Source organism: Pseudophryne corroboree, chromosome 2 (assembly GCF_028390025.1).
Source record: "Pseudophryne corroboree isolate aPseCor3 chromosome 2, aPseCor3.hap2, whole genome shotgun sequence".
Lineage (NCBI taxonomy): Eukaryota > Metazoa > Chordata > Amphibia > Anura > Myobatrachidae > Pseudophryne > Pseudophryne corroboree.
Genome location: NC_086445.1, coordinates 936289774 through 936311343, shown reverse-complemented (window position 1 = coordinate 936311343; position 21570 = coordinate 936289774). Strand labels below are relative to the sequence as shown.

General features: G+C 49.0%; 1 protein-coding gene across 1 annotated transcript in view; it reads right to left on the bottom strand.

Annotated features, from left to right (window-relative positions):
• The window catches only part of GABRR3 (gamma-aminobutyric acid type A receptor subunit rho3), a 219263-nt gene that overhangs the window by 177603 nt on the left and 20090 nt on the right, over positions 1-21570 (bottom strand). The window contains exon 2 of the mRNA XM_063956275.1: positions 3111-3211. Within this exon, the coding sequence (XP_063812345.1) occupies positions 3111-3211 (101 nt within the window). The remainder of the gene's footprint in view (positions 1-3110; positions 3212-21570) is intronic.

Here is a 21570-nt window from a genome sequence, read left to right as displayed (position 1 = left end):
CTCAATTATCTCACAGCTGTGACAGGCGGGTATTGTGTCACCCTAACGACTCAGTATGGAATAAAGTGCTGCACGTATATTACAAACAGCACAGAGGATCCGGCCGAGGTCATAGATCAAAAGATGGATGACATTTTGCAATTAAAATGGGAGTTCCGAAGGAAACACAATCTCACCCTTGCCGCTGTGGGTAATGAGCTGACCGGTTGGGTGACATGGTTGAACCCACGAAATTGGTTCTCTGGTTTAGGAGAATGGACCCAAGGTATTATCATGGATGTAGGGAAATTTATTTTGTGTATTCTGGGTGTCATCATATTGGTCGGTCTGATATTTAGATGCGTTCGGGTTTTAACAAAGTGTAAACGTAGCGCCCGAGTGATGAGTTTAAGAAGTGAAGATACTGTAATAACAACGACTGATTTGATTTACGACCCAACCATTGAAACCACGCTGTGATAAAAGGTGATTCCACGACCTGTTTCTTTCACCCGTTTCTCCTTTGTTTTCCTCCAAGGTACAAAGACATCCGCTTGGAAGCAGAATTTGACAACCTTTTACACAGACAATTGATGGACAATGCCATAGACCCCCAATATCCCTAGCAATTTTAAAATTTTACGATAGCCCAACACTTTTGTAAGCCTATGGACATTGAGAAAGCTTTTGCTCGCATTTTGGCAAAAGCCCACAGAGACTACAGTCAACATGTACATCAAGAGAAGACATCAGACAAGACCTCAATCGGCAAATGTACATTAAACTCACATAGTTTACGACTGCATTTACCATACTTGCTTCTTATCTTCATCTCTACAACCTTCAGGTAATGACACACATAGTCGATAGGGAATATAGGCACAGATATCAGCACTCACATATCCCCCCATTCATGTATCATCAACTAAAATGTGCTCCCCCATTTTGTTGCAACCAAAAGCCGAAAAGAGCTCGGTAAAGTTTGACAGCCCATCCACAGACCCTTAATACGGGATAAGAAGGAATTCAAATGTATACTTCGCAATACCTCGAAGCTTGATTTAAAACACACACGGCACGATGATACATGACCCCCCAAACATGGATTCATACACACATGCTTCTGCTATCTCACTAGGTCATACCGTTTTCCCACCTTCTTCTCTTCTCCCCTACCCAATCATAGAAATGTATTATACATGACATATATTTTTCTCTTTTTGAACTGTTTTAGGAAGTGGCAGTTATTGGTGACTGCCAAAGGGTGGACTGTCAAAGTCAGAAAAATATCACGCTGCACATTGCCATATATGCACCTCGTGCGTGTGCACGCTGCACGAGCATGAGCTCTCCCGTGCGTGCGTATACTCGCGGTCGCGTGCACTCGCGGGCGCGCGGTATGCGCATTTACGGTAGAGTTTGTGTGCATCTAGCGGGCGATTGAATCATAACATAATTTAGTCATATAATGTATTTTGTAGATTATGGTCCCTTTGATAGAATCTGAAAGTTTAGTTAATATAGCATGTTCGGGGACGGAGAGATTCCTCTTTGTTTGATACGAAGGGTCAGACAGGGGTTACACAGTGGTGTTTAGTATCCATCGGAAGAGAATATAATTAGCAATATTCCGGTGTTGGTTTGAAGCGGATTACTCGCTCGTGCGTATAGTTATGGACATAAGAAGTTTATGGACATTTACTATATTTGCACTTTATTACCCATGCGGCGGGAAACCCAGTTTCCCTCCCACCTGAGCAGTTTGAAATAGTCACAGCCCACCTGTATGAACCAACCTATGACCTTTTGTTATAATGCGGAGACGGATTCCTGTGTCCAATGAACAATAAGAATGTAGGGACCATTGTACTGTACTGTGTGTAAGTGTATATAAAGACAAGCCGACCTGGGCCAGCTCTCTACTCTTCTCAACGGTTCTCATCACTGATAATCGGGAGCTGGATATCCAGAAAGGCGCTTGCGATTGTTCCCCTTGTGCGTAAGTTCTCTGCAGCCATATTTATCTCCTACTTGTTGTAAGCCATTCTCTCTCTCCTTTCCCCCTCTTAAATGTAATTGTGTCTTTGATTGTATTTTAACGTGTAGTAACTCGGTTAGGTATTTTATGTTAGTTTGGTAGTGTATAACTTGTATTGTGTATTCTTTTGCAATTGAACGTTCATTCATTCCCTTAAAAGGTGTTAGACCCTTAGACCGGTATTTGAGTGTTTATTGTATTGCTAAAGGGTTCTCAGAGCGTAAGAATCGCTCATACAGCTTTCTAACTAACAAGGTTACACTGTGTTGCATTTACACCTTATCACTGCACAAAGGTTTACAATATAAGTACATTGTTTATGATATTGTTACAAAGGTTTAACTCTGTGAGCGTCAGCGCCGCTCGTGATCTCCTCGTGGTCTCGAGCGTCCGCTACGCTGATAGCGTATCATTACGGTAATCGGCAGCCTATAGCGTGCTTGCCTTTACGCATTAAGCCGTGAGCGAACGTGCCACTCGTGCGTCTCGTCCACGGCTAAGCGTCCGCTACGCTGAGTACGTACCCTTACGGTACCACATACTCCAATAGCGTACTGAGTCTCTTAACCTTTTAGCGTGTTTAATATAGGATATATATTAGGCTTTGTCAGTGGTTAGGGTTAAACATTAGAGGGCGGATTTGGGTTACTAATAGGGATTAGGGATAGAGAAAGAATACATACTGGAATGCTGGAGGATCATAGTTCTAGAAGTGACAGTCACATGACCACTGGGACTGGAGCAGCTGAAGCTGTCATCAGCAGGTAAGCGACCGCTAGGCCACTAGGGACGATATATTCTAATATGTCAGCGTGTCTTCAGTGTCTACACAACGAATGTCAACATGTTCAATGTAGAGATTATGACCATCTTGACATTCTGATGTTTTTATTAGGAATGTTGACATTATGACTGTCTGTAAATAATACCACAACCGCTTTTTCCAGTGTTTTTTCCCCCCAGGAAATAACGGGTTATCACAGCTTTTCCCCATGTAAGAGGAAGGAAACTGCTGAGAAATCACTGAATGTGTCACAATACGACATAACACGTCTGTAGTAAGTCACTCCTAGTGCTTGATGACTTGACTCACCTCCAAATCCAGGTCTCATGGCAAAGTCATGGTCGTCTATGCGTAAAAGCTGTTCCGATTTGACCTGGCGAACTTTAGTGTTGTCAATTTTCTTCATTTTACTGTAGAATTAGATGACAGTTTTGTTAGTGATTCTTGTAGTTAATAATAAAATACTAATATATGTGATCATACTGTTATGGCTGGTATACAGTACAACAAGCTGCGGTCATTTACTGCAGCTAATTGATTCGCTGGGGGCTATTCAATTAGCCCCAATAGCTGGCACTTATCTGGGATCATGCTTCGGGTGCCTGAAGCAACCCAAGCAAAATCCCAGATAAGCAGCCCTCAGAGCTGGCGATAACACATGGATCTGGATACTCCAGGATCCCATCAGGGCCGGTTCGGGGGCTTCTTGCGCCCCGGGCGGCATTAGGGGGCGTGTCTTCATAAGGGGGCGTGGTCAGTTAGGATGTGCGGTGCGCACCGCACAGCAAAGGTCCTCTCCACGAAGGAAAACTAGACGTTAAGCGTCTAGTTCCCTTCGTGGAGAGGACCTTTGCTGTGCGGTGCGCGATGACGTCAATGCGCACCGCACATCATTACAGTTAAGGTCCTCTCCAGGAAGGGAAACTAGACGCGTAGCGTCTAGTTTCCCTTCACAGCGGGCAGCCCCCGAAGGGAAACTAGACGCGTAGCGTCTAGTTTCCCTTCACAGCGGACGGCGGCACAGCGGGCAGCGGGGGGCACCACAGCAGCAGCGGATCTTGCCATGGTGCGGCGCCCTCCGGAAGGCGCCGGCGCCCTCCGGAAGGCTGCGCCCCGGGCAAGAGTCCTGCTTGCCCGTGGCAAGATCCGCTACTGGATCCCATGTGTTATTGCATGAAAATGGGACCTTTTTCTACCGAAAAAAAGGCGAGATTTACTTGAATAGCCCGATAATTATAAAATCAGTACTTTTTTCGGGGTTGCAGTGTATTGACAGTTAAAAGTTAGTCATTAGGTCAACACCATATGGTCGGCAGTCAGAAGGTTGCCAGGGTCAAAAGGTCAACAGTTAAAAGGTCGACATAGTTAATGCTTTTTTTTTTTTTGTTTAGGGTGTTTTCATGCTTTTACAACTTTTGCCTCATTTACTATCCATGTCACAAACTATTACCTTTAGTAACTTTGTCCGAGCCCGAAGCATGGCGAGTGAAGCAAGCCCACGAAGGGATGAATTTCAACAAATTTGGGTAAAAAAAAAAAAAATTTGAAACACAAAATACACAAATTATTGTTTTTGTGTCGACCTTTGGATCCTGTTGGCCGTTTGACCATGTCGACATTTTGTCTGTCGACCAAATGGTGTCGACCTAATGACTGTCTATCTTTTAACTGTCTAACTTCTATACCACACCCTTTTTCTTTCAGGAGAAAAGTAATTGGGTGTAATTGAATACCTCCTTATAGCCTCATTTCAACCCAGAATGACTCTTAGGGGTATATGCAATTGCGGTCGAATTCCCGAAATTGTCGAATTTCGGGTCATTTTCGCCCAAAAAAAAAATTCGCCTATGCAATTCAGTGCTTTCCGACCAAAAAACGGACTTTCAAAATTCGACTTTTTGAAATTCTAATTTTTGCAAATTCGACTTTTCTGCAATGATACAAGTGCTGCAATTCGACCAAAGCATATTCAATTCAAGTTTGGAAATTCGACAGCAGTGCTTTTAGACAGCAAATTCGTCATTTTCAATCCGCCACACTTTGGAGGGTGAAAACAATAAAAAAAAAAATTAACATGTTTTTTTTGGTGTTTTTTTTTTTAGGAATAGCATATCTATTTATATTAGAAGGGATTAGGTCAGGGGTGGGCAATTATTTCAGCTGGGGGGCCGCTTAACACATCCAGCGAATATTCGAGGGCCACACACAAAATACACAAAAAGAGTCCCCTTTTTACACATTACGGCAGACAGTGTGCCCTTTTTACACATTACGTCAGACAGCATACCCTTATTAACACATTACGTCAGACAGCGTACTCTTTTTTACACATTAAGGCAGACAGCGTGCCCTTTTTACACATTACGGCAGACAGCGTGCCCTTTTTACACATTACGGCAGACAGCGTGCCCTTTTTACACATTACGGCAGACAGTGTGCCCCTTTTTACACATTTCGGCAGACAGCGTGCCCCTTTTTACACATTACGGCAGACAGCGTGCCCTTTTTACACATTACGGCAGACAGCGCGCCCTTTTTACACATTACGGCAGACAGCGTGCCCCTTTTTACACATTACGGCAGACAGCGTGCCCTTTTTACACATTACGGCAGACAGTCCCCCTTTTTACACATTACAGCAGACAGCGCCCCTGGTAGTTTCACCCCTGTAGCAGTCCCTACCCCCCTTTCCCCCCCTCCCCCTAAACCTATATAGCAGTCCCTACCCCCCTTTCCCCCCCTCCCCTAAACTCATATTGTAGTTTTTAACTCCCCTCCCCTTAACCTATATGACAGCTTTAGCACTGATCCAGGGGCTGGCTGGACAGGGGGTTTACCTGTTTTTCACACTGGCAGATGATCCCCGCTGTCCGATGGTCCGCGCTGCTGCTGCTGCCCGGAGTCACTGCTGCTGTGGCCTCTGCCCGCTCCCGCTCGCTGCCCACTGGCCGCCTCCTATTCACTAGCCGCCGCTCCTGCTCACTGCCCGCCCCCCGTGCCGCCCAGCGCATAACAACAGAGGAAATCCCGGTCAGCTGACCCTGTGACGTGACCGGGATTTCCTCAGCGGCGCCGCGTCTGGGAGCAGTGTAGCGCAATGACAAGCGGCTCAGCCTGTTGGGCCGCTTGTCATTGCACTCTGATGGGGCACAGCGGGCCAGGCAGGATCGGTCCGCGGGCCGCATCCGGCCCGCGGGCCGCATGTTGCCCACCCCTAGATTAGGTACTTTTTTTTTTTTTTTTGGAGGCACAAATATTATTTATATATTTTTTAAAATATTTTTTTTATTTATTTTATTTTTATTGCTGGAACGGTAAAATCCTTTAAAAAAATGGCGTGGGGTCCCCCCTCCAAAGCATAACCAGCCTCGGGCTCTTCGAGCTGGTCCTGGTTCTAAAAATGCGGGGAAAAAATTGACAGGGGATCCCCCGTATTTTTAAAACCAGCACCGGGCTCTGCGCCTGGTGCTGGTGCAAAAAATACGGGGGACAAAACGAGCAGGGGTCCCCCGTATTTTTCACACCAGCATCGGGCTCCACTAGCTGGACAGATAATGCCACAGCCGGGGGTCACTTTTATGCCGTGCCCTGCGGCCGTGGCATTAAATATCCAACTAGTCACCCCTGGCCGGGGTACCCTGGGGGAGTGGGGACCCCTTCAATCAAGGGGTCCCCCCCCCAGCCACCCAAGGGCCAGGGGTGAAGCCCGAGGCTGTCCCCCCCCATCCAATGGGCTGCGGATGGGGGGGCTGATAGCCTTTTGTGATAATGAAAAGAATATTGTTTTTTCCAGCAGTACTACAAGTCCCAGCAAGCCTCCCCCGCAAGCTGGTACTTGGAGAACCACAAGTACCAGCATGCGGGAGAAAAACGGGCCCGCTGGAACCTGTAGTACTACTGGGGAAAAAATACCCAAATAAAAACAGGACACACACACCGTGACAGTAAAACTTTATTTCATACGTCGACACACACATACTTACCTATGTTCACACGCCGACATCGGTCCTCTTCTCCATGTAGAATCCACGGATACCTGAAAATAAAAGATCAATATACTCACCTCAGCCATGGTCCAGAGATACATCCACGTACTTGGCAAAAAAAGAAAACGAACACACGGGCCACCGGACTGAAAGGGGTCCCATGCTGACACATGAGACCCCTTTCCACGAATGAGACCTGTCAGTGACAGCTGTCACACAAAGGTCTCTAAAGCCAATCAGGAAGCGCAACTTCGTTGCGCTCACCTGATTGGCTGTGCGCTGTCTGAACTCAGACAGCGCATCGCACAGCCCCGTCCATTTTATTCAATGGTGGGAACTTAGCGGCTAGCGGTGAGGTCACCCGCCGGTCAGCGGCTGACCGCGGGTAACCCCCCGGCTAGCCGCTAAGTTCCCACCATTGAAACTAATGGAGCGGCTTTGCGATGCGCTGTCACAGCACAGACAGCGCACAGCCAATCAGGTGAGCGCCACGGAAGTAGCGCTTCCTGATTGGCTGAAGGGACTTCAGTGACAGGAGTCACGTGATGTCCCGGCATTCGGGAGAAAGGGGTCTGATGTGTCAGCATGGGACCCCTTTCAGTCCGGTATGGAGCGGGTATTTGCGGTTTGTTTTTTTAACAAGTACGTGGATTATACTCTGGACGTGGATGTACCTCTGGACGCTGGAAGGTGAGTATAATTTTTTCACAGGTACCCTCGGATCGTCGGAGACCGTGGCAGTCGGCGTGTCAACATAGGTAAGTATGTGTGTGTCGGTAGTGTGTAATAAAGTTTTACTATCAAGGTGTCTGTGTACTGTTTTTATTTGGGTATTTTTTTTCCAGTAGTACTACAGGTACCAGCGGTCCCGTTTTTCTCCCGCATGCTGGTACTTGTGGTTCTCCAAGTACCAGCTTGCGGGGGAGGCTTGCTGGGACTTGTAGTACTGCTGGAAAAAACAATATTCTTTTCATTATCACAAAAGGCTATCCGCCCCCCCATCCGCAGCCCATTGGATGGGGGGGGGGACAGCCTCGGGCTTCACCCCTGGCCCTTGGGTGGCTGGGGGGGGGGACCCCTTGATTGAAGGGGTCCCCACTCCCCAAGGGTACCCCGGCCAGGGGTGACTAGTTGGATATTTAATGCCACGGCCGCAGGGCACGGCATAAAAGTGACCCCCGGCTGTGGCATTATCTGTCCAGCTAGTGGAGCCCGATGCTGGTGTTAAAAATACGGGGGACCCCTACTCTTTTTGTCCCCCGTATTTTTGGCACCAGCACCAGGCGCAGAGCCCGGTGTTGGTTTTAAAAATATGGGGGATCCCTGCCCAATTTTTCCCCGCATTTTTAGAACCAGGACCAGCTCGAAGAGCCCGAGGCTGGTTATGCTTTGGAGGGGGGACCCCACGCCATTTTTTTTCCGGGTTTTTCCCGTTTTTTCCCGTTTTTTAAAATCGCGGCAAAATCCGCCAAATCGGCCGATTTTCGCCCGCGGTTCTGGCAAATCCGTTTTTCATTGAATATGGTGAATTCCGGCAGCCACCTTCCGGAATTCACCTGTCGAATTAAGTCGAATTAAAAAATGGCGAAAAATTGCCGCGATTCGCCTTGAATTGCATATACCCCTTAGGGTCTGTGAAATCCCAAGTGAAGGAATGTATCTGTATCAGTGGCATAGCAATAGTCCCTGCAGTGCCTTGGATGCGCTGTGTGACTTGTTAGCGCTGTGGGGTCTGCGGCTGCTATTACTATGCCACTGCCAGGATCTGAAGATACTTGTCTGCAGTCCCATCACGCCTGCCCCCATTGAAAATGTCCCTCCCAAAATGGTCGCCACCTCAGGGAGACAGTTATTAAGTATGCTAGAGGAGGCGGTGGTCATTTTGGGAGAGACATTTTTAACAGGGGCAGGTGCAACAGGACCGCAGACCTGTAGCGGCCGGGGGGAAACCCGACAGGACATGACAGTGAGTGGGTGGGGTGAGACGGATAAACACATATGAATAGTACAGTACATACTTGCCAATTCTCCCTGAAGTCCCTGAATGTCAGGGAGACTCCCTGAAATAGCAGCATTATTCCTGACTCCCTGAAAAGTCTAGCAATCTCCATGACTGCACCTTACCCTTAGCTATATATACTTGCAAAAAAAACCCAGAAATACCATTCAAATAGACTCATCAGTGCCATCCTACTTTGGTTTTAAGGCACAATAACCCCTATGGCTTCATGCATAATTAAATAAGGTTTCCCATGGCCACTTATATGAATAGTAACTAGTAAATAGTGTGCTTTCAAAAACAAGGTCTTACTGAGCAACAACTGCATTATATCCAATATACTGCAAATCTATAACTGCTTGTTTACATTTAGATGTAGGTCAACATCCAATCTCCCTGAAATGCTTTTTCAAAAGCAGTAAAGTATTGCATTGTACCAACAGAAAAAAAAAAACCCAGAGGCTGCAGTACCAACACTGGGGATAATTCCAAATTGATCGCAGCAGGAACTTTTTTTAGCAGTTGGGCAAAACCATGTGCACTGCAGGGGGGGCAGATAAAACATTTGCAGAGAGAGTTAGATTTGGGTGGGTTATTTTGTTTCTGTGCATGGTAAATACTGGCTGCTTTATTTTTACACTGCAATTTAGATTGCAGATTGAACACACCACACCCAAATCTAACTCTCTCTGCACATGTTATATCTGCCTCCCCTGCAGTGCACATGGTTTTGCCCAACTGCTAACAAAGTTCTTGCTGCGATCAACTCAGAATTACCCCCTGTGTCCAGTAGGTTATGAACACTATTTTAATGTAAGAGAAATACAAAAAAAAAAAAAAACATATTACATTTCTCTTTCATAATGGTTTGTTTGTAATGCATATATAAGATACATATCTCAAAGTGTGAGTGCCTGTTTTTATTGGGTTACCCCCTGTGTCCAGTAGGTTATGAACACTATTTTAATGTAAGAGAAATACAAAAAAAACCAAAACATATTACATTTCTCTTTCATAATGGTTTGTTTGTAATGCATATATAAGATACATATCTCAAAGTGTGAGTGCCTGTTTTTATTGGGTTAATTATTAAAAGGCCATTAAATGTAGTTTACAAGTTTTTTTCTCCCCTGAATGAGCATTATACTAAACCCAGGATTCTTAGGTTCTAAACTATTATAATTCTTTCCCATTACACTAAAAATTTCAGATTCCTTTTATGTTTTATGTACTATGGAATAACATACTTAATTTCCACAGGTCCTAAAATGACCAAATCTGGGTGTTAGTACCTAAAATGTCCGAATTCTGTTACTTAAATTGAAACTATATACCTTTACTGTGGATATGTGTGGAATGAGCAGCTTTCATATGTAATTCATATATACAGAGGTGTCCTGTTACAGCTTTGACGCGTTGCGTATGCAGCGAAACTGCAGACTCCAGAGATTCGTGGACCCCCATTCTAGTATGAATGGTCAACCATGTTAAGGTCGACATTCATTAGGTCGACCACTATTGGACTAAAAGTCGACACATGGAAATGGTCGGCACAGGGCAGGTCGACACATGAAAAGGTCGACGTGGATTTTTTAACTATTTTTTGTGTCATTTTTTTCCATAACATGACCAGGATCCCCAATTAGTGTACCGCGTTCCCTTGCATGGCTCGCTTCGCTCACTATGCTGCGGGCAAGGTGCCTCCCTCCGCTACCACTGCGCTCAGCACAGATTACAAGTTCCCAATCGTAGTCCACGTGGATGGTAGAGTATGAAAAAGTAAAAAATGTAATGTAAAAAAAAAAGCCATGTAGACCTTTTCATGTATCAACCAGTCTAGTGTCGACCATTTTCATGTGTCGACCATTTGTCAATGTCGAACATTAGTGGTCGACCTAATGACTGTCGACATTAACATGGTTGACCATCCAAACGGATACCAATTCCTAAATTCCTTTTTTTTTTTTCCCAGATCCTAAAAATCTGGGGCCTGCTAATAACACATGCATATGTCCTCCTGTCTTGACAGAACGTCAGATTTATGACTAATTACATCTGTTGAGCTATGTACAAGTTATTGTTCTCTGCTATCAGTTATTTTCTGCTGGTAAATAACTTCATCGCTCCCTCCTCCTCCCCCCTGCATCAATACAGCATACTCTCAAGTATTGCATTTGAAAAACTCCTGAAACCTTTGACATATTTATTTGTGAAATTTTCCAGTAGTTATTTTATATAAGCTGGTTTGTAATAGAGTATCAGAGATTCATTAATGTGAAATCCCATTCTTTAAAATCCTGAGCTGGTTCCAGCTGGTACGTCGGTTAATAAGACTCCCATCCCACTTCGAAGACTCTGATGATTCCCTTGGTAGGAGGTGAGGATAGCTTCCTACTAATGTTTTGTGTATTTTATATGAGCTTGACTTATCTGAAAGGTCAATCCAATGGGGTCAATCCAATTGCGGGTGACGTGTGCGTGTTGCCGCTGCAATGGCGTGTTAATGCTGTCAACAGTGCTCTCTCACCCTGAATTTCACACCGTTTTGTACGCAGCTCTACGGGGCTGCAAACAAAACTGCGCTAGTCCGAGCTGCTGTAAAGTGTGGCTGTTTCCGCACTAACTCACGGGGGCCAGAACTTCACCTGCAATTGGATTCCCTCCTATGCGTTTTGTAACATGGCTAATCAGACCAAAGCAACTGAAGTTACATTACTTACTGTCTCACATATGTAGTAATGACCAGTGACGTGCGGTGAGGTGAGGCTGGGCCTTTCCTGTCATACTCCAGAGTTTTTACTGCATAAAGTATATGAAGAATACAAAGAATATATTAGAAATATCTACTTTGTATTATTCTAATCATTTTTATAGTCAAAACCCTGGACTAAAAAGTCTATGGCAGGGGAAGCACTTGCCTATCTTTTCCGCACATCTCTGATCAAAGTTCACCAAGTTTCCAGTATATACAGTACTGGGGCATGAAGGGCCCACTGGGGAATACAGTGACAGGGGCCCATAATTATGCTTAGGCCCCTTTATAAATATACAGCATAAAGTAAATACTGCTAGAGCATACATGATAAAGTACCAAATTAATAACAGCTACAGTATGCACTGTAGAAAATACACCATAGTCCCGTGCTGTATAGGGTAACATATGTATAATTCAAGTGCACAGTCTAGATCCTGACCTCTGGGGGGGGGGGGGGGGCCGGGGGGGTTTCCCCTGTACCCCTATGGGCCAGTCAGTCCGACACTGGGCTCATACCATACTTACCAATGCTTAAACTGCCCTCCCTGGGAGAAGCCCAGGGAGGACAAGCAGTTGAGCTGTGGTGGGGCGGGACCAGAGCTCTTCCATCATTATACAAAGTGCTGTGAATCGTGCTACTCTGAATAGTGGGTAGGGTCTACATGAGGCGCTTAACATAGAATTGTGTCACTAGGCCCCGCCCGCTCCTCGCGGACCTGGATTCCTGTTACTGTTCTGCTCACTTCACTAGGAAGTGGGCATAATGTGGGAGGGATGCCCACTCTTCCGGGGGTGCGGGGGACTACCCTAAAAATTGTGAGTCCCCCGCAGGATCCGGGAGAGTAGGCCGGTCTGGTTAATATATTGTGTGCAAATGTGGCGTAGGTACTAGCCAGTGCCTCCTGAGCCATTTACCTCACTGCATGTCCCTTGTAGCGGCCCAGTCCATTCAGTAAAGCCAGTAGAATTCAAGTAAACAGCAGTATTGGCCTATTTGAGAGCACTGATTAAAGTGATAAGTTATTTTATTTGTTTCTACTGTGTCTTATTTTGTCATGTTTCCTCTATTTTGTTCATCTATTTTTTATGATGTTAAACTAAAAAGAAATAAAAAAATCTTTTGCACAACGTGATTTTCCATATGTACTGTAATTGTTTGATTTTCGATTATAACAATATAGCATATAAAAATAAACAACAACCTGTGGTATTCTGTATTTGTGTCTATGATTCAGAAAGGTGAAACATTTAATTTTTTTAACTAGATGTGCCTGTACAAGGCCTCTTCATTTTCATCATCGCGTACCTGCGTTCTCTGAATGTATATAGATGTATTCCTACTGGTGAAAATATTCCCTTGTTTATCGAGCAAATGGACCAGGAGAGTAATCTCTCTCATGTACTTTTTGTTAATGCTTTAAAATCTTCTTTGCAAGAGAACACGGACAAATAGCTTTTGGGGAGGAGGGGCAGATGCTCCCGGAGACCAGGGGAAATTGTAGGTTAATAACATTTTCACTGCAGATTCTTTTCTGAAAAGTCCCCTGCTCTTGCCGTCACCATCTGTCTGGAATGCTCCTCCTGTATTTTCCTTATGGCTGCTTGTTGTTTTAATTACAGATATACAAACATACTGGAATTTAAAGGATTACCCTACCTAAAATGCAAAATGTAAGTTTGGGAGAAGTTTCATCAGTTACAATTAATTAGTATATAAATACTAAATATTGTTTAATTAGGTTCCAGAGTGCTCCTAAAATTGGAAGGTCCTTCAACATCTGCTGTGGTCCAGTGAATCTTCCTTTAGAATCTTCTTTCCTTGGACACAGCAACGTGTGCCAGGCTGGGGAAAGAGTCTCCTTCCTCTACTTGCCTGATGTGCAACTAACCCAGGCTCCTCCAACAAGGCCGGGCCTGGGTAAAGAGAACCCACCTCCCTTCTCTTAAACCCCTGATTGTGGCAAGCCTTGCTACCTACCTGCTCAAATTAACACCTCACACACAGGTTTAGTCCCAAATGCAATTTAGCTGCTGCATTCTCTCTTCTGAGGTCTTTCTGAGATAACAGGGGAGATGAGAGGGGGATGAGTCCTGATCAGTCGGGTCAGATATGGAGTTGGAGAAATGGTCCCTGTTCCCCCAAGCAGGCATGGACGGCCTTTATTATAGGCCAGGTCTCCCTCTCTAGTAATGGACCCTGCAAAATGTCATGGTGGCACTGCTGGATAGTCATGGTTTATGCGTACTGCTTGGCTGTGGCACTGCCTTCTGAGGACGGTCCCTTTTTCTAACCAGGTTTTCCGGGGTGTGTGATGGAATGGTATGAGGTGTTGCCAAGTCATGGAGTATGGCAGGGACGTGTGATGAGGTAAATGGCTGAGGAGGCACTGGCTAGTGTTAGCTTTACACACAATATATGAGGCCAAAGGATCATGTGGGCATTATACACAGGTGCAGCAGTATATACTGATGGAAATTTGTTGAGTTTTTATTAGAGATGTGCGGAAAAGATAGGCAGCGGACCATAGACTTTTTACTTCAGAGTTTTGACTATACAAATGTTTAGAATAATACAAAGAAGATATCTCCTATATATTAGCCCAGATCTGTGACTTTGTGCCTCATTTGCTAACGCTGGACGGAGTCACAATGCTGGGCGGAGTCAGGGTCACAGATCTGGCCTAAGATATAGGGGTAAAAAGCAGACACATGGCTGATCTGGCCATGTCTCCTGGGCGGGAGGTGCTATGTCATACAGAAGAACCAATGGTTAGGACGGGGCTGTATGATCCCAGTCGTGTGATTGGCGTAGTGTCTGAGAAGGGTTTGTGATCACTCATAGCTGTTAGCCAATCACCGGTCGGCGGGGCGTGGCGGCAGTCACCTGGCCACTGTGTGATTGCCTGGAGGAGGACGGGTAACGGGCCGCAGCTGCGGGAGGCTCGACCAGTCACTGTGCGGCGGCGGCAGAGACGGATTAAGGGTGGAGCTCTGGGGGTTAGTACCCTGGTCCCCCCGCCAGCCGCCACAGATCGGATCTCCAATCCGATCCGCGGCACAGCGCTCCCCTCTTCATGTTCACAGCCGCAGCACTGCTTGCTGGGCTGCTTGGTGAGCGACAGCTCAGCCGCCCAATAGGATGTTCAGCTGCAGCCTGCGGCTCTGTGACTGGCTGCAGATTAATAGCTTGGAGACCCTTCCCTGGCAGTGTGTGGAATCGTGGATTATGGCAGTGCTCGGTGGAGAGCAAACACAGACGTAACACAGCCACACACCAGCCACACCGCATGTACAACATGATACCCCTCTCACCCTCCTTCTCCCCATGCTGCGTGTCCTTGACACGGCTTCCTGTCCCAGTGTTTCCCTCCAGGTGTCAGTTTGAGCGGAGGATAGAGGGGTTGCTGTGTCCCTATGAGGAGAGGCAGCAGGTCAGACAGTGCCGGACAGTTGCTGGCTAAGGTGGGAGACGTGTGCGCGCGGGCTGTGTGTCGGTGTTCTCTCTCTCTCTCTCTGGGCCAGATGTACTAAGCTTGAAAAGTGATAAATATCACTGTGATAAAGTACCAGCCAATCGGCTCCTAACTGTCATTTTTCAAACACAGCCTGTGACATGGCAGTTAGGAGCCGATTGGCTGGTACTTTATCACAGTGATATTTATCACTTTTCAGGCTTAGTGCATCTCCCCCCCACTCTCTCTCTCTCTCTCTCTCTCTCATGGAGGCTGACATGTGCTGTGCTGCTGGGGGACATGTTACTCTGTGCTCGCACACTGTACAGTATGGGCAGCCGGCATCGCTTCCTAGGCCGTATTTATTATGAAACTTTACTGCACTGAGGCTTACACCCGGCCAGCATCATGCATGGTGTCACACAGCAGCCCTCATACTATGTGTATATACCTGTACCTGCCCTATGTACTCCCTCCATACACACATACAGTATATACCTGCTGTACACACACCCACCTCACACACACATATATATACCTGCTGTACACACACGTGCCCCCCCACACACATATATATATACCTGCTGTACACACATCAACCCCCTACCACAGCCCTCCCCCCAATCCTCCCCCCTCCACTCACAGCATCTACAAACACACTCCCCCATCCGCTGACATCCCCTACAACTACCCCCAGCGCCTCCTGACCCCCTACCTGCAGCACCCATCCATCCACCACCTGCAGCGTCTTCGGACCCCTCCACCACCGCCATCCCTCCCCCACACACGCGCCTCCAGACCCCCTACACCACCCACAGCCCCCACTCCCTTGGCCCGCACTCAACCACAGAACCTCCCAACCACAGCCCCCCCCCCCACATCCGCCCCCGCTCAACCCACAGCCTCTACAGACACCCTCCCCCATCCGCGGTCAACCCCCGCAACTGCCCTCCCCCACCCGCAGCGCCTCCTTACCCCCGCACCCACCCATCCACTACCCGCAGTACCTTCGGACCCTTCCACCATCAACTGCACCTGCCCCTCCACCACATGCCGCTCCCCCACCCCTCCCCCACACGCAGAACCTCCAGCCCCCCTACACCACAGACGGCCCCCACTCCCCTGCCCCTCCCTCAACCACAGAACCTCCCATCTGCAGACCCCCCTCCACCCACAATATCTACAGACACCCTTCCCCATCCGCAGTCATCCCCCCAACTGCCTCTCCCCCACCCACAGCATCTCCTGACCCCCTACCCCACCCACAGCCCCCACTCCCCTGCCCCTCCCCCAACCACAGAACCTCCCAACCGCAGACCCCCCTCCACCCACAGCATCTACAGACACCCTCCCCCATCCGCAGTCATCCCCCGCAACCGCCTCTCTCCCACCCGCAGCGCCTCCTGACCCCCTACCCCACCCGCGGCCCCACTGCACCCGCCCCTCCACCACCCGCAGCGCCTCAGGACCCCTCCCCCATCTGCCGCACCCCCGCACCTGCCCCTCCCCCACATGCATCCCTACCGCACCCGCCCCTTCCCCACCTGCAGCGTCTCCGGAACCCCATCCACCAGTTCCCCTCACCTGCCCCTACCTGCGGCACCCCATCCCTCCCCCACCCATAACACCTCCGGATCCCACTCCCCAGCACATCCCCACCCACAGCACCTCCCGACCCCCTCCCCCATCTGCGGTCCCCCTCACATTTTCTGCATTCTGTACAGTGTGCCTTGCAGGCGCTGTTCACACCGTCGCAAGGGGCTACGCCCCCTTCACCATCCGACGCCCTTTCATTGTGCAATATTTAACCACTAACAAAACTAGGAATGCAGGTAATACTCCATATGATACATATATTGAACTGTACTAGAAAGGCGTGCATGGGTTAAGGGGGCGTAGCCCCTTACGACGTTGTGAAGAGCGCCTGTAGGGCGCGATGAAGCACCTAGTTTCTAATATATTCTTTGTATTTTTCATATACTTTACGTTAGTATGACAGCAAAGGCTCTGCCTCACCTCACGTCACTGGAGTATGGCCATATGAAGCATTATGCTAGTGAATGCTATGCCAGCTTTGTGGGTGGTCAGGATCAGGTACAAAGGAACTGATTATAATGATCGCCAGCACTAGCGAGCCTCTTGTGATTAGCTGTTTGGGAATGTGTGACACTGATACGCACATTGGGGCAGAGGTATTAAGCCTGGAGAAGTGATAAAGCAGTGGTAAGTGGAAGGTGATAACGCAGCAGCCAATGAGCTCCTACCTGTCACTTTTCAAACCTGTAATGATTGGCTGGTGCGTTATCACCTTGCACTTATCACTGCTTTTATTACTTCTTTATCACTTCTCCAGGATTAATACATCTGTCCCAGACTTTGTTGCTCAGGAATCTTTTGTGTGTGTTTAAGGGAAAACACTATGATGTCACTGTCCAGCGCCTTATGCCAGCCATACATCAGACCAACTTCAGACCAACTTTTCTCCAACACTCCAAACTTCCAACCATCCAACTTGTCTGTTCAACTAAAACAGTGCCCCACACATCTAACCAACTTTTTACCAGTGCTCCACACATCTAACCAACTTTTCATCAGACCAACCAACCTACCAACTTCTGTCCAACTTGTGATGTCACCGAAGTAGGCGGACAGTGCCTTCCTACAGTTCTTCAGTTTTGTTTTTTTCATTTCAAAACATGCAGAATTGTCTTTTTTTCAGTGAAACTGGGCTTTTCTTTCACCACCATACATTTATTAGATTTACTTGTTTTTATACTGTACTATGGATACCAGCATGGTTGGGCTGCCAAGGCAAATTATATATATATATATATATATATATATATATACCAGATGTAGATATTCGGCACTCCCAATGTAGTAAAATGTACAGCTTGCCTGGTGCCCTCCTGAGCTTCAAAAAGCAAACATATCACAAACGATAGGCGGCACTCTAGGACTTTTCAAAAATCAAGAACATACGTGACCCTGTTCTGACAGCTTAACGTTTCGGTTTCGGTCATTTTCAATTCGCCACACTTTGCTGGCGGAATCTAATAAAAATTTTTAAAAACATGTTTTTTTTGGTGTTTTTTTGGGTGGGTAATAGCATATCTATTTATATTAGAAGGGATTAGGTACTTGGTTTGTCTTTTTTGGAGGCACAAGTATTATTTATATATTTTTAAAAAGATTATTATTATTATTATTTTTTTTAAATGGAATGGGAAAAACCTGAAAAAAAATTGCGTGGGGTCCCCCCTCCAAAGCATAACCAGCCTCGGGCTCTTCGAGCCGGTCCTGGTTCTAAAAATGCGGGGGGAAAACGGACAGGGGATCCCCCGTATTTTTAAAACCAGCACCGGGCTCTGCGCCTGGTGCTGGTGCAAAAAATACGGGGGACAAAAAGAGTAGGGGTCCCCCGTATTTTTTACACCAGCATCGGGCTCCACTAGCTGGACAGATAATGCCACAGCCGGGGGTCACTTTTATACAGTGCCCTGCGGCCGTGGCATTAAATATCCAACTAGTCACCCCTGGCCGGGGTACCCTGGGGGAGTGGGGACCCCTTCAATCAAGGGGTCCCCCTCCTCAGCCACCCAAGGGCCAGGGGTGAAGCCCGAGGCTGTCCCCCCCATCCAAAGGCTGCGGATGGGGGGCTGATAGCCTTGAGACAATTAAAAGAATATTGTTTTTTCCCAGTAGTACTACAAGTCCCAGCAAGCCTCCCCCGCAAGCTGGTACTTGGAGAACCACAAGTACCAGCATGCGGGAGAAAAACGGGCCCGCTGGTACCTGTAGTTCTAATGGGAAAAAAATACCCAAATAAAAACAGGAGACACACACCGTGACAGTAAAACTTTATTTCACACATGTCGACACACACATACTTACCTATGTTGACACGAAGCAGTCGGTCCTCTTCTCCAAGTAGAATCCACGGGTACCTGAAAATAAAAGATAATTATACTCACCTGATCCAGGGTCCAGATTATAATCCACGTACTTGGCAAAACAACAAACCGAACACCCGGACCAAACGGACTAAAAGGGGTCCCATGTTTACACATGGGAACCCTTTCCACGAATGCAGAGACACCCCGGTCACAGCTGTCACAGAAGTGTCTCTTCAGCCAATCAGGAAGCGCCACTCCGTGGCACTCACCTGATGTCTCCGTGCGCGCCTGAAGTGACAGAAGGCTGGCGGAGGGGGGCCGCGGAGGGGGGGGTTGAATTAGCGGTGCGGGAGCCGGTGCGGGCTGGAGCTGGCCCTGGTGGTGGTGAGGGGGAAGGGGTGCCACGATCTTGGGGGGCAGTGACTGCAGGAGGGGAGCAGAGGTCCCGCGATCGCTGGTGATATGCGGGGGGTGCCGCGATCGTGGATGATATGCGGGGGGTGCCGAGATCGCGGGTGATATGCGGGGGTGCCGCGATCGTGGGTGATATGCGGGGGGTGCCGCGATCGCGGGGGGGGGTGCCGCGATTGCGGGTAAGTTGCGGGGGGTGCCGCGATTGTGGGTAAACTGCAGGGGGTGCCATGATTGCGGGTAAGTTGCGGGGGGTGCCGCGATTGCGGGTAAGCTGCGGGGGGTGCCGCGATCGCGGGTGGGGTGCGGGGGTGCCGCAACCGCAGGTGGGGTGCCAGTGATCGGGGGTGGCGTGCGTGGGTGCAGCAATCATGGGTGGGGTGCCGCGATCGTGGGGTATCGCGGGAGGGGTGCCACTGCTGGGTGTCCTGTGACAGCGGCAGCCCGGCAGCAGTGATGTGCTACCGTAGCGGTGCGGGGGGGGGGGGGGGTGTGCGGCTGATTAGCGGTGCGGGTGTGCGGCGAATTAGCGGTGCGGGTGCGGGGGGGGTGCGGCGAATTAGCGGTGCGGGGGGGGGGGGGGGTGCGGCGAATTGGCGGTGCGGGTGCGGGGGGGGGGTGCGGCTGATTAGCGGTGCGGGTGCGCGGGGGGGTGCGGCTGATTAGCGGTGCGGGTGCGGGGGGGTGCGGCTGATTAGCGGTGCGGGTGCGGCGAATTAGCGGTGCAGGTGCGGGGGTGCGGCGAATTAGCGGTGCGGGTGTGGGGGGGTGCGGCTGATTAGCGGTGCGGGGGGGGGGGGGGTGCGGCGAATTAGCGGTGCGTGGGGGGGGGTGCGGCTGATTAGCGGTGCGGGGGGGGGTGCGGCGAATTAGCGGTGCGGGTGTGGGGGGGGGGCGGCGAATTAGCGGTGCGGGTGGGGGGGGGTGCGGCGAATTAGCGCGGGGGGGGTGCGGCGAATTAGCGGTGCGGGTGCGGGGGGGTGCGGCGAATTAGCGGTGCGGGTGCGGGGGGGGGGGGGTGCGGCTGATTAGCGGTGCGGGGGTGGGAGGGTGGCTGGCGGTGAATTACCGATGCGGGGGAGGGAGGCTGGCTGGCGGCCGGGCGGGCTGGCGGCCGGTGAATTACCGGTGTGGCAGCCGGTGCAGGCGGAGGGAGGCTGGCGGGCGGGGTGTAAATTTGCGGTGCGGGAGCCGGTGCGAAGGGAGGCTGGCGGCCGGGGGGGGAATTACTGCTGGGCGGGCTGAGGGAGGCTGGCGGGATGGATGGGGCGGCCGGCGGAGGAAAGGGACTGGCGGGCGGAGGGGGGTTAATTTGCGGTGGAACTGGCGGCTGGGCAGTGGCGGGTGACTGCGGCTGGGGCGGTGAGGTGGCCGGAGGGGTATGGAGCACAGAGGGTCACCTGCAGCACGAGACAAAAGTAGGCGGACACTAGCAGCCAGTGTCCGCCTACTTATCGTTCAGTTGGGGGGAAGTTTTCCCCTACACCTGAACGATTGGTTGGGAAAATCAAACAGGTTTGATTTTCCCAACTAGTTGGTCAGACCGTTTCTGACCGTTTTTTAGCGTGTGGGAGCAAACGGCTGATAATCGTTTGCTCCCACACACTGCCAGATTATCTTTCCAACCAGCCAACTAGTTGGCTGGTTGGAAATATATCGTCCTGGTGTATGGCAGACCTGGTCAACCTGTGGCTCTACAGATGTTGTGAAACTACACATCCCAGCATGCACTGCCACAGTTTTAGCATTCCCTAATAGCAAAACAGTGGCAAAGCATGATGGGCCTTGTAGTTTTACAACAGCTGGAGAGCCACAGGTTGGCCAGGCCTGCTCTAAGACTAAAGAGAGAGCAGGAGATCTGCCAACTCGCTTCCCTTCTGCTACGGCCCTTCTGCCATGGGTCCAGGACTATTTATGGTCAATGTACTAGGCAAAACCAGTGCTGGTGGCTGCCAATCATAAAATATGTGGGCAAACAGCAGCGAATCCTGTCCACCACATATCTGAGCTTAGGGATGACAGGTAAGCACAACTTAGGGGTGCCGTTGAAAAAACGCTGATACTCTAGGGTGCTGTGATTCAAGGAAGTTTGGGAACTGCTGTTTTAAGGTAAGAAGCAGCAGGGGTGAGGAGGCCACATAGTGCTTTTGAGGGACTGAGGAACCCTTGGCACTTACAGTGGTAGGGAACAGCTCTGCTCTGGAAGCTTTACGTCATGGGCACATCTATAATGAGTACATGGTGTGCTGTACATACCATATATGATACTA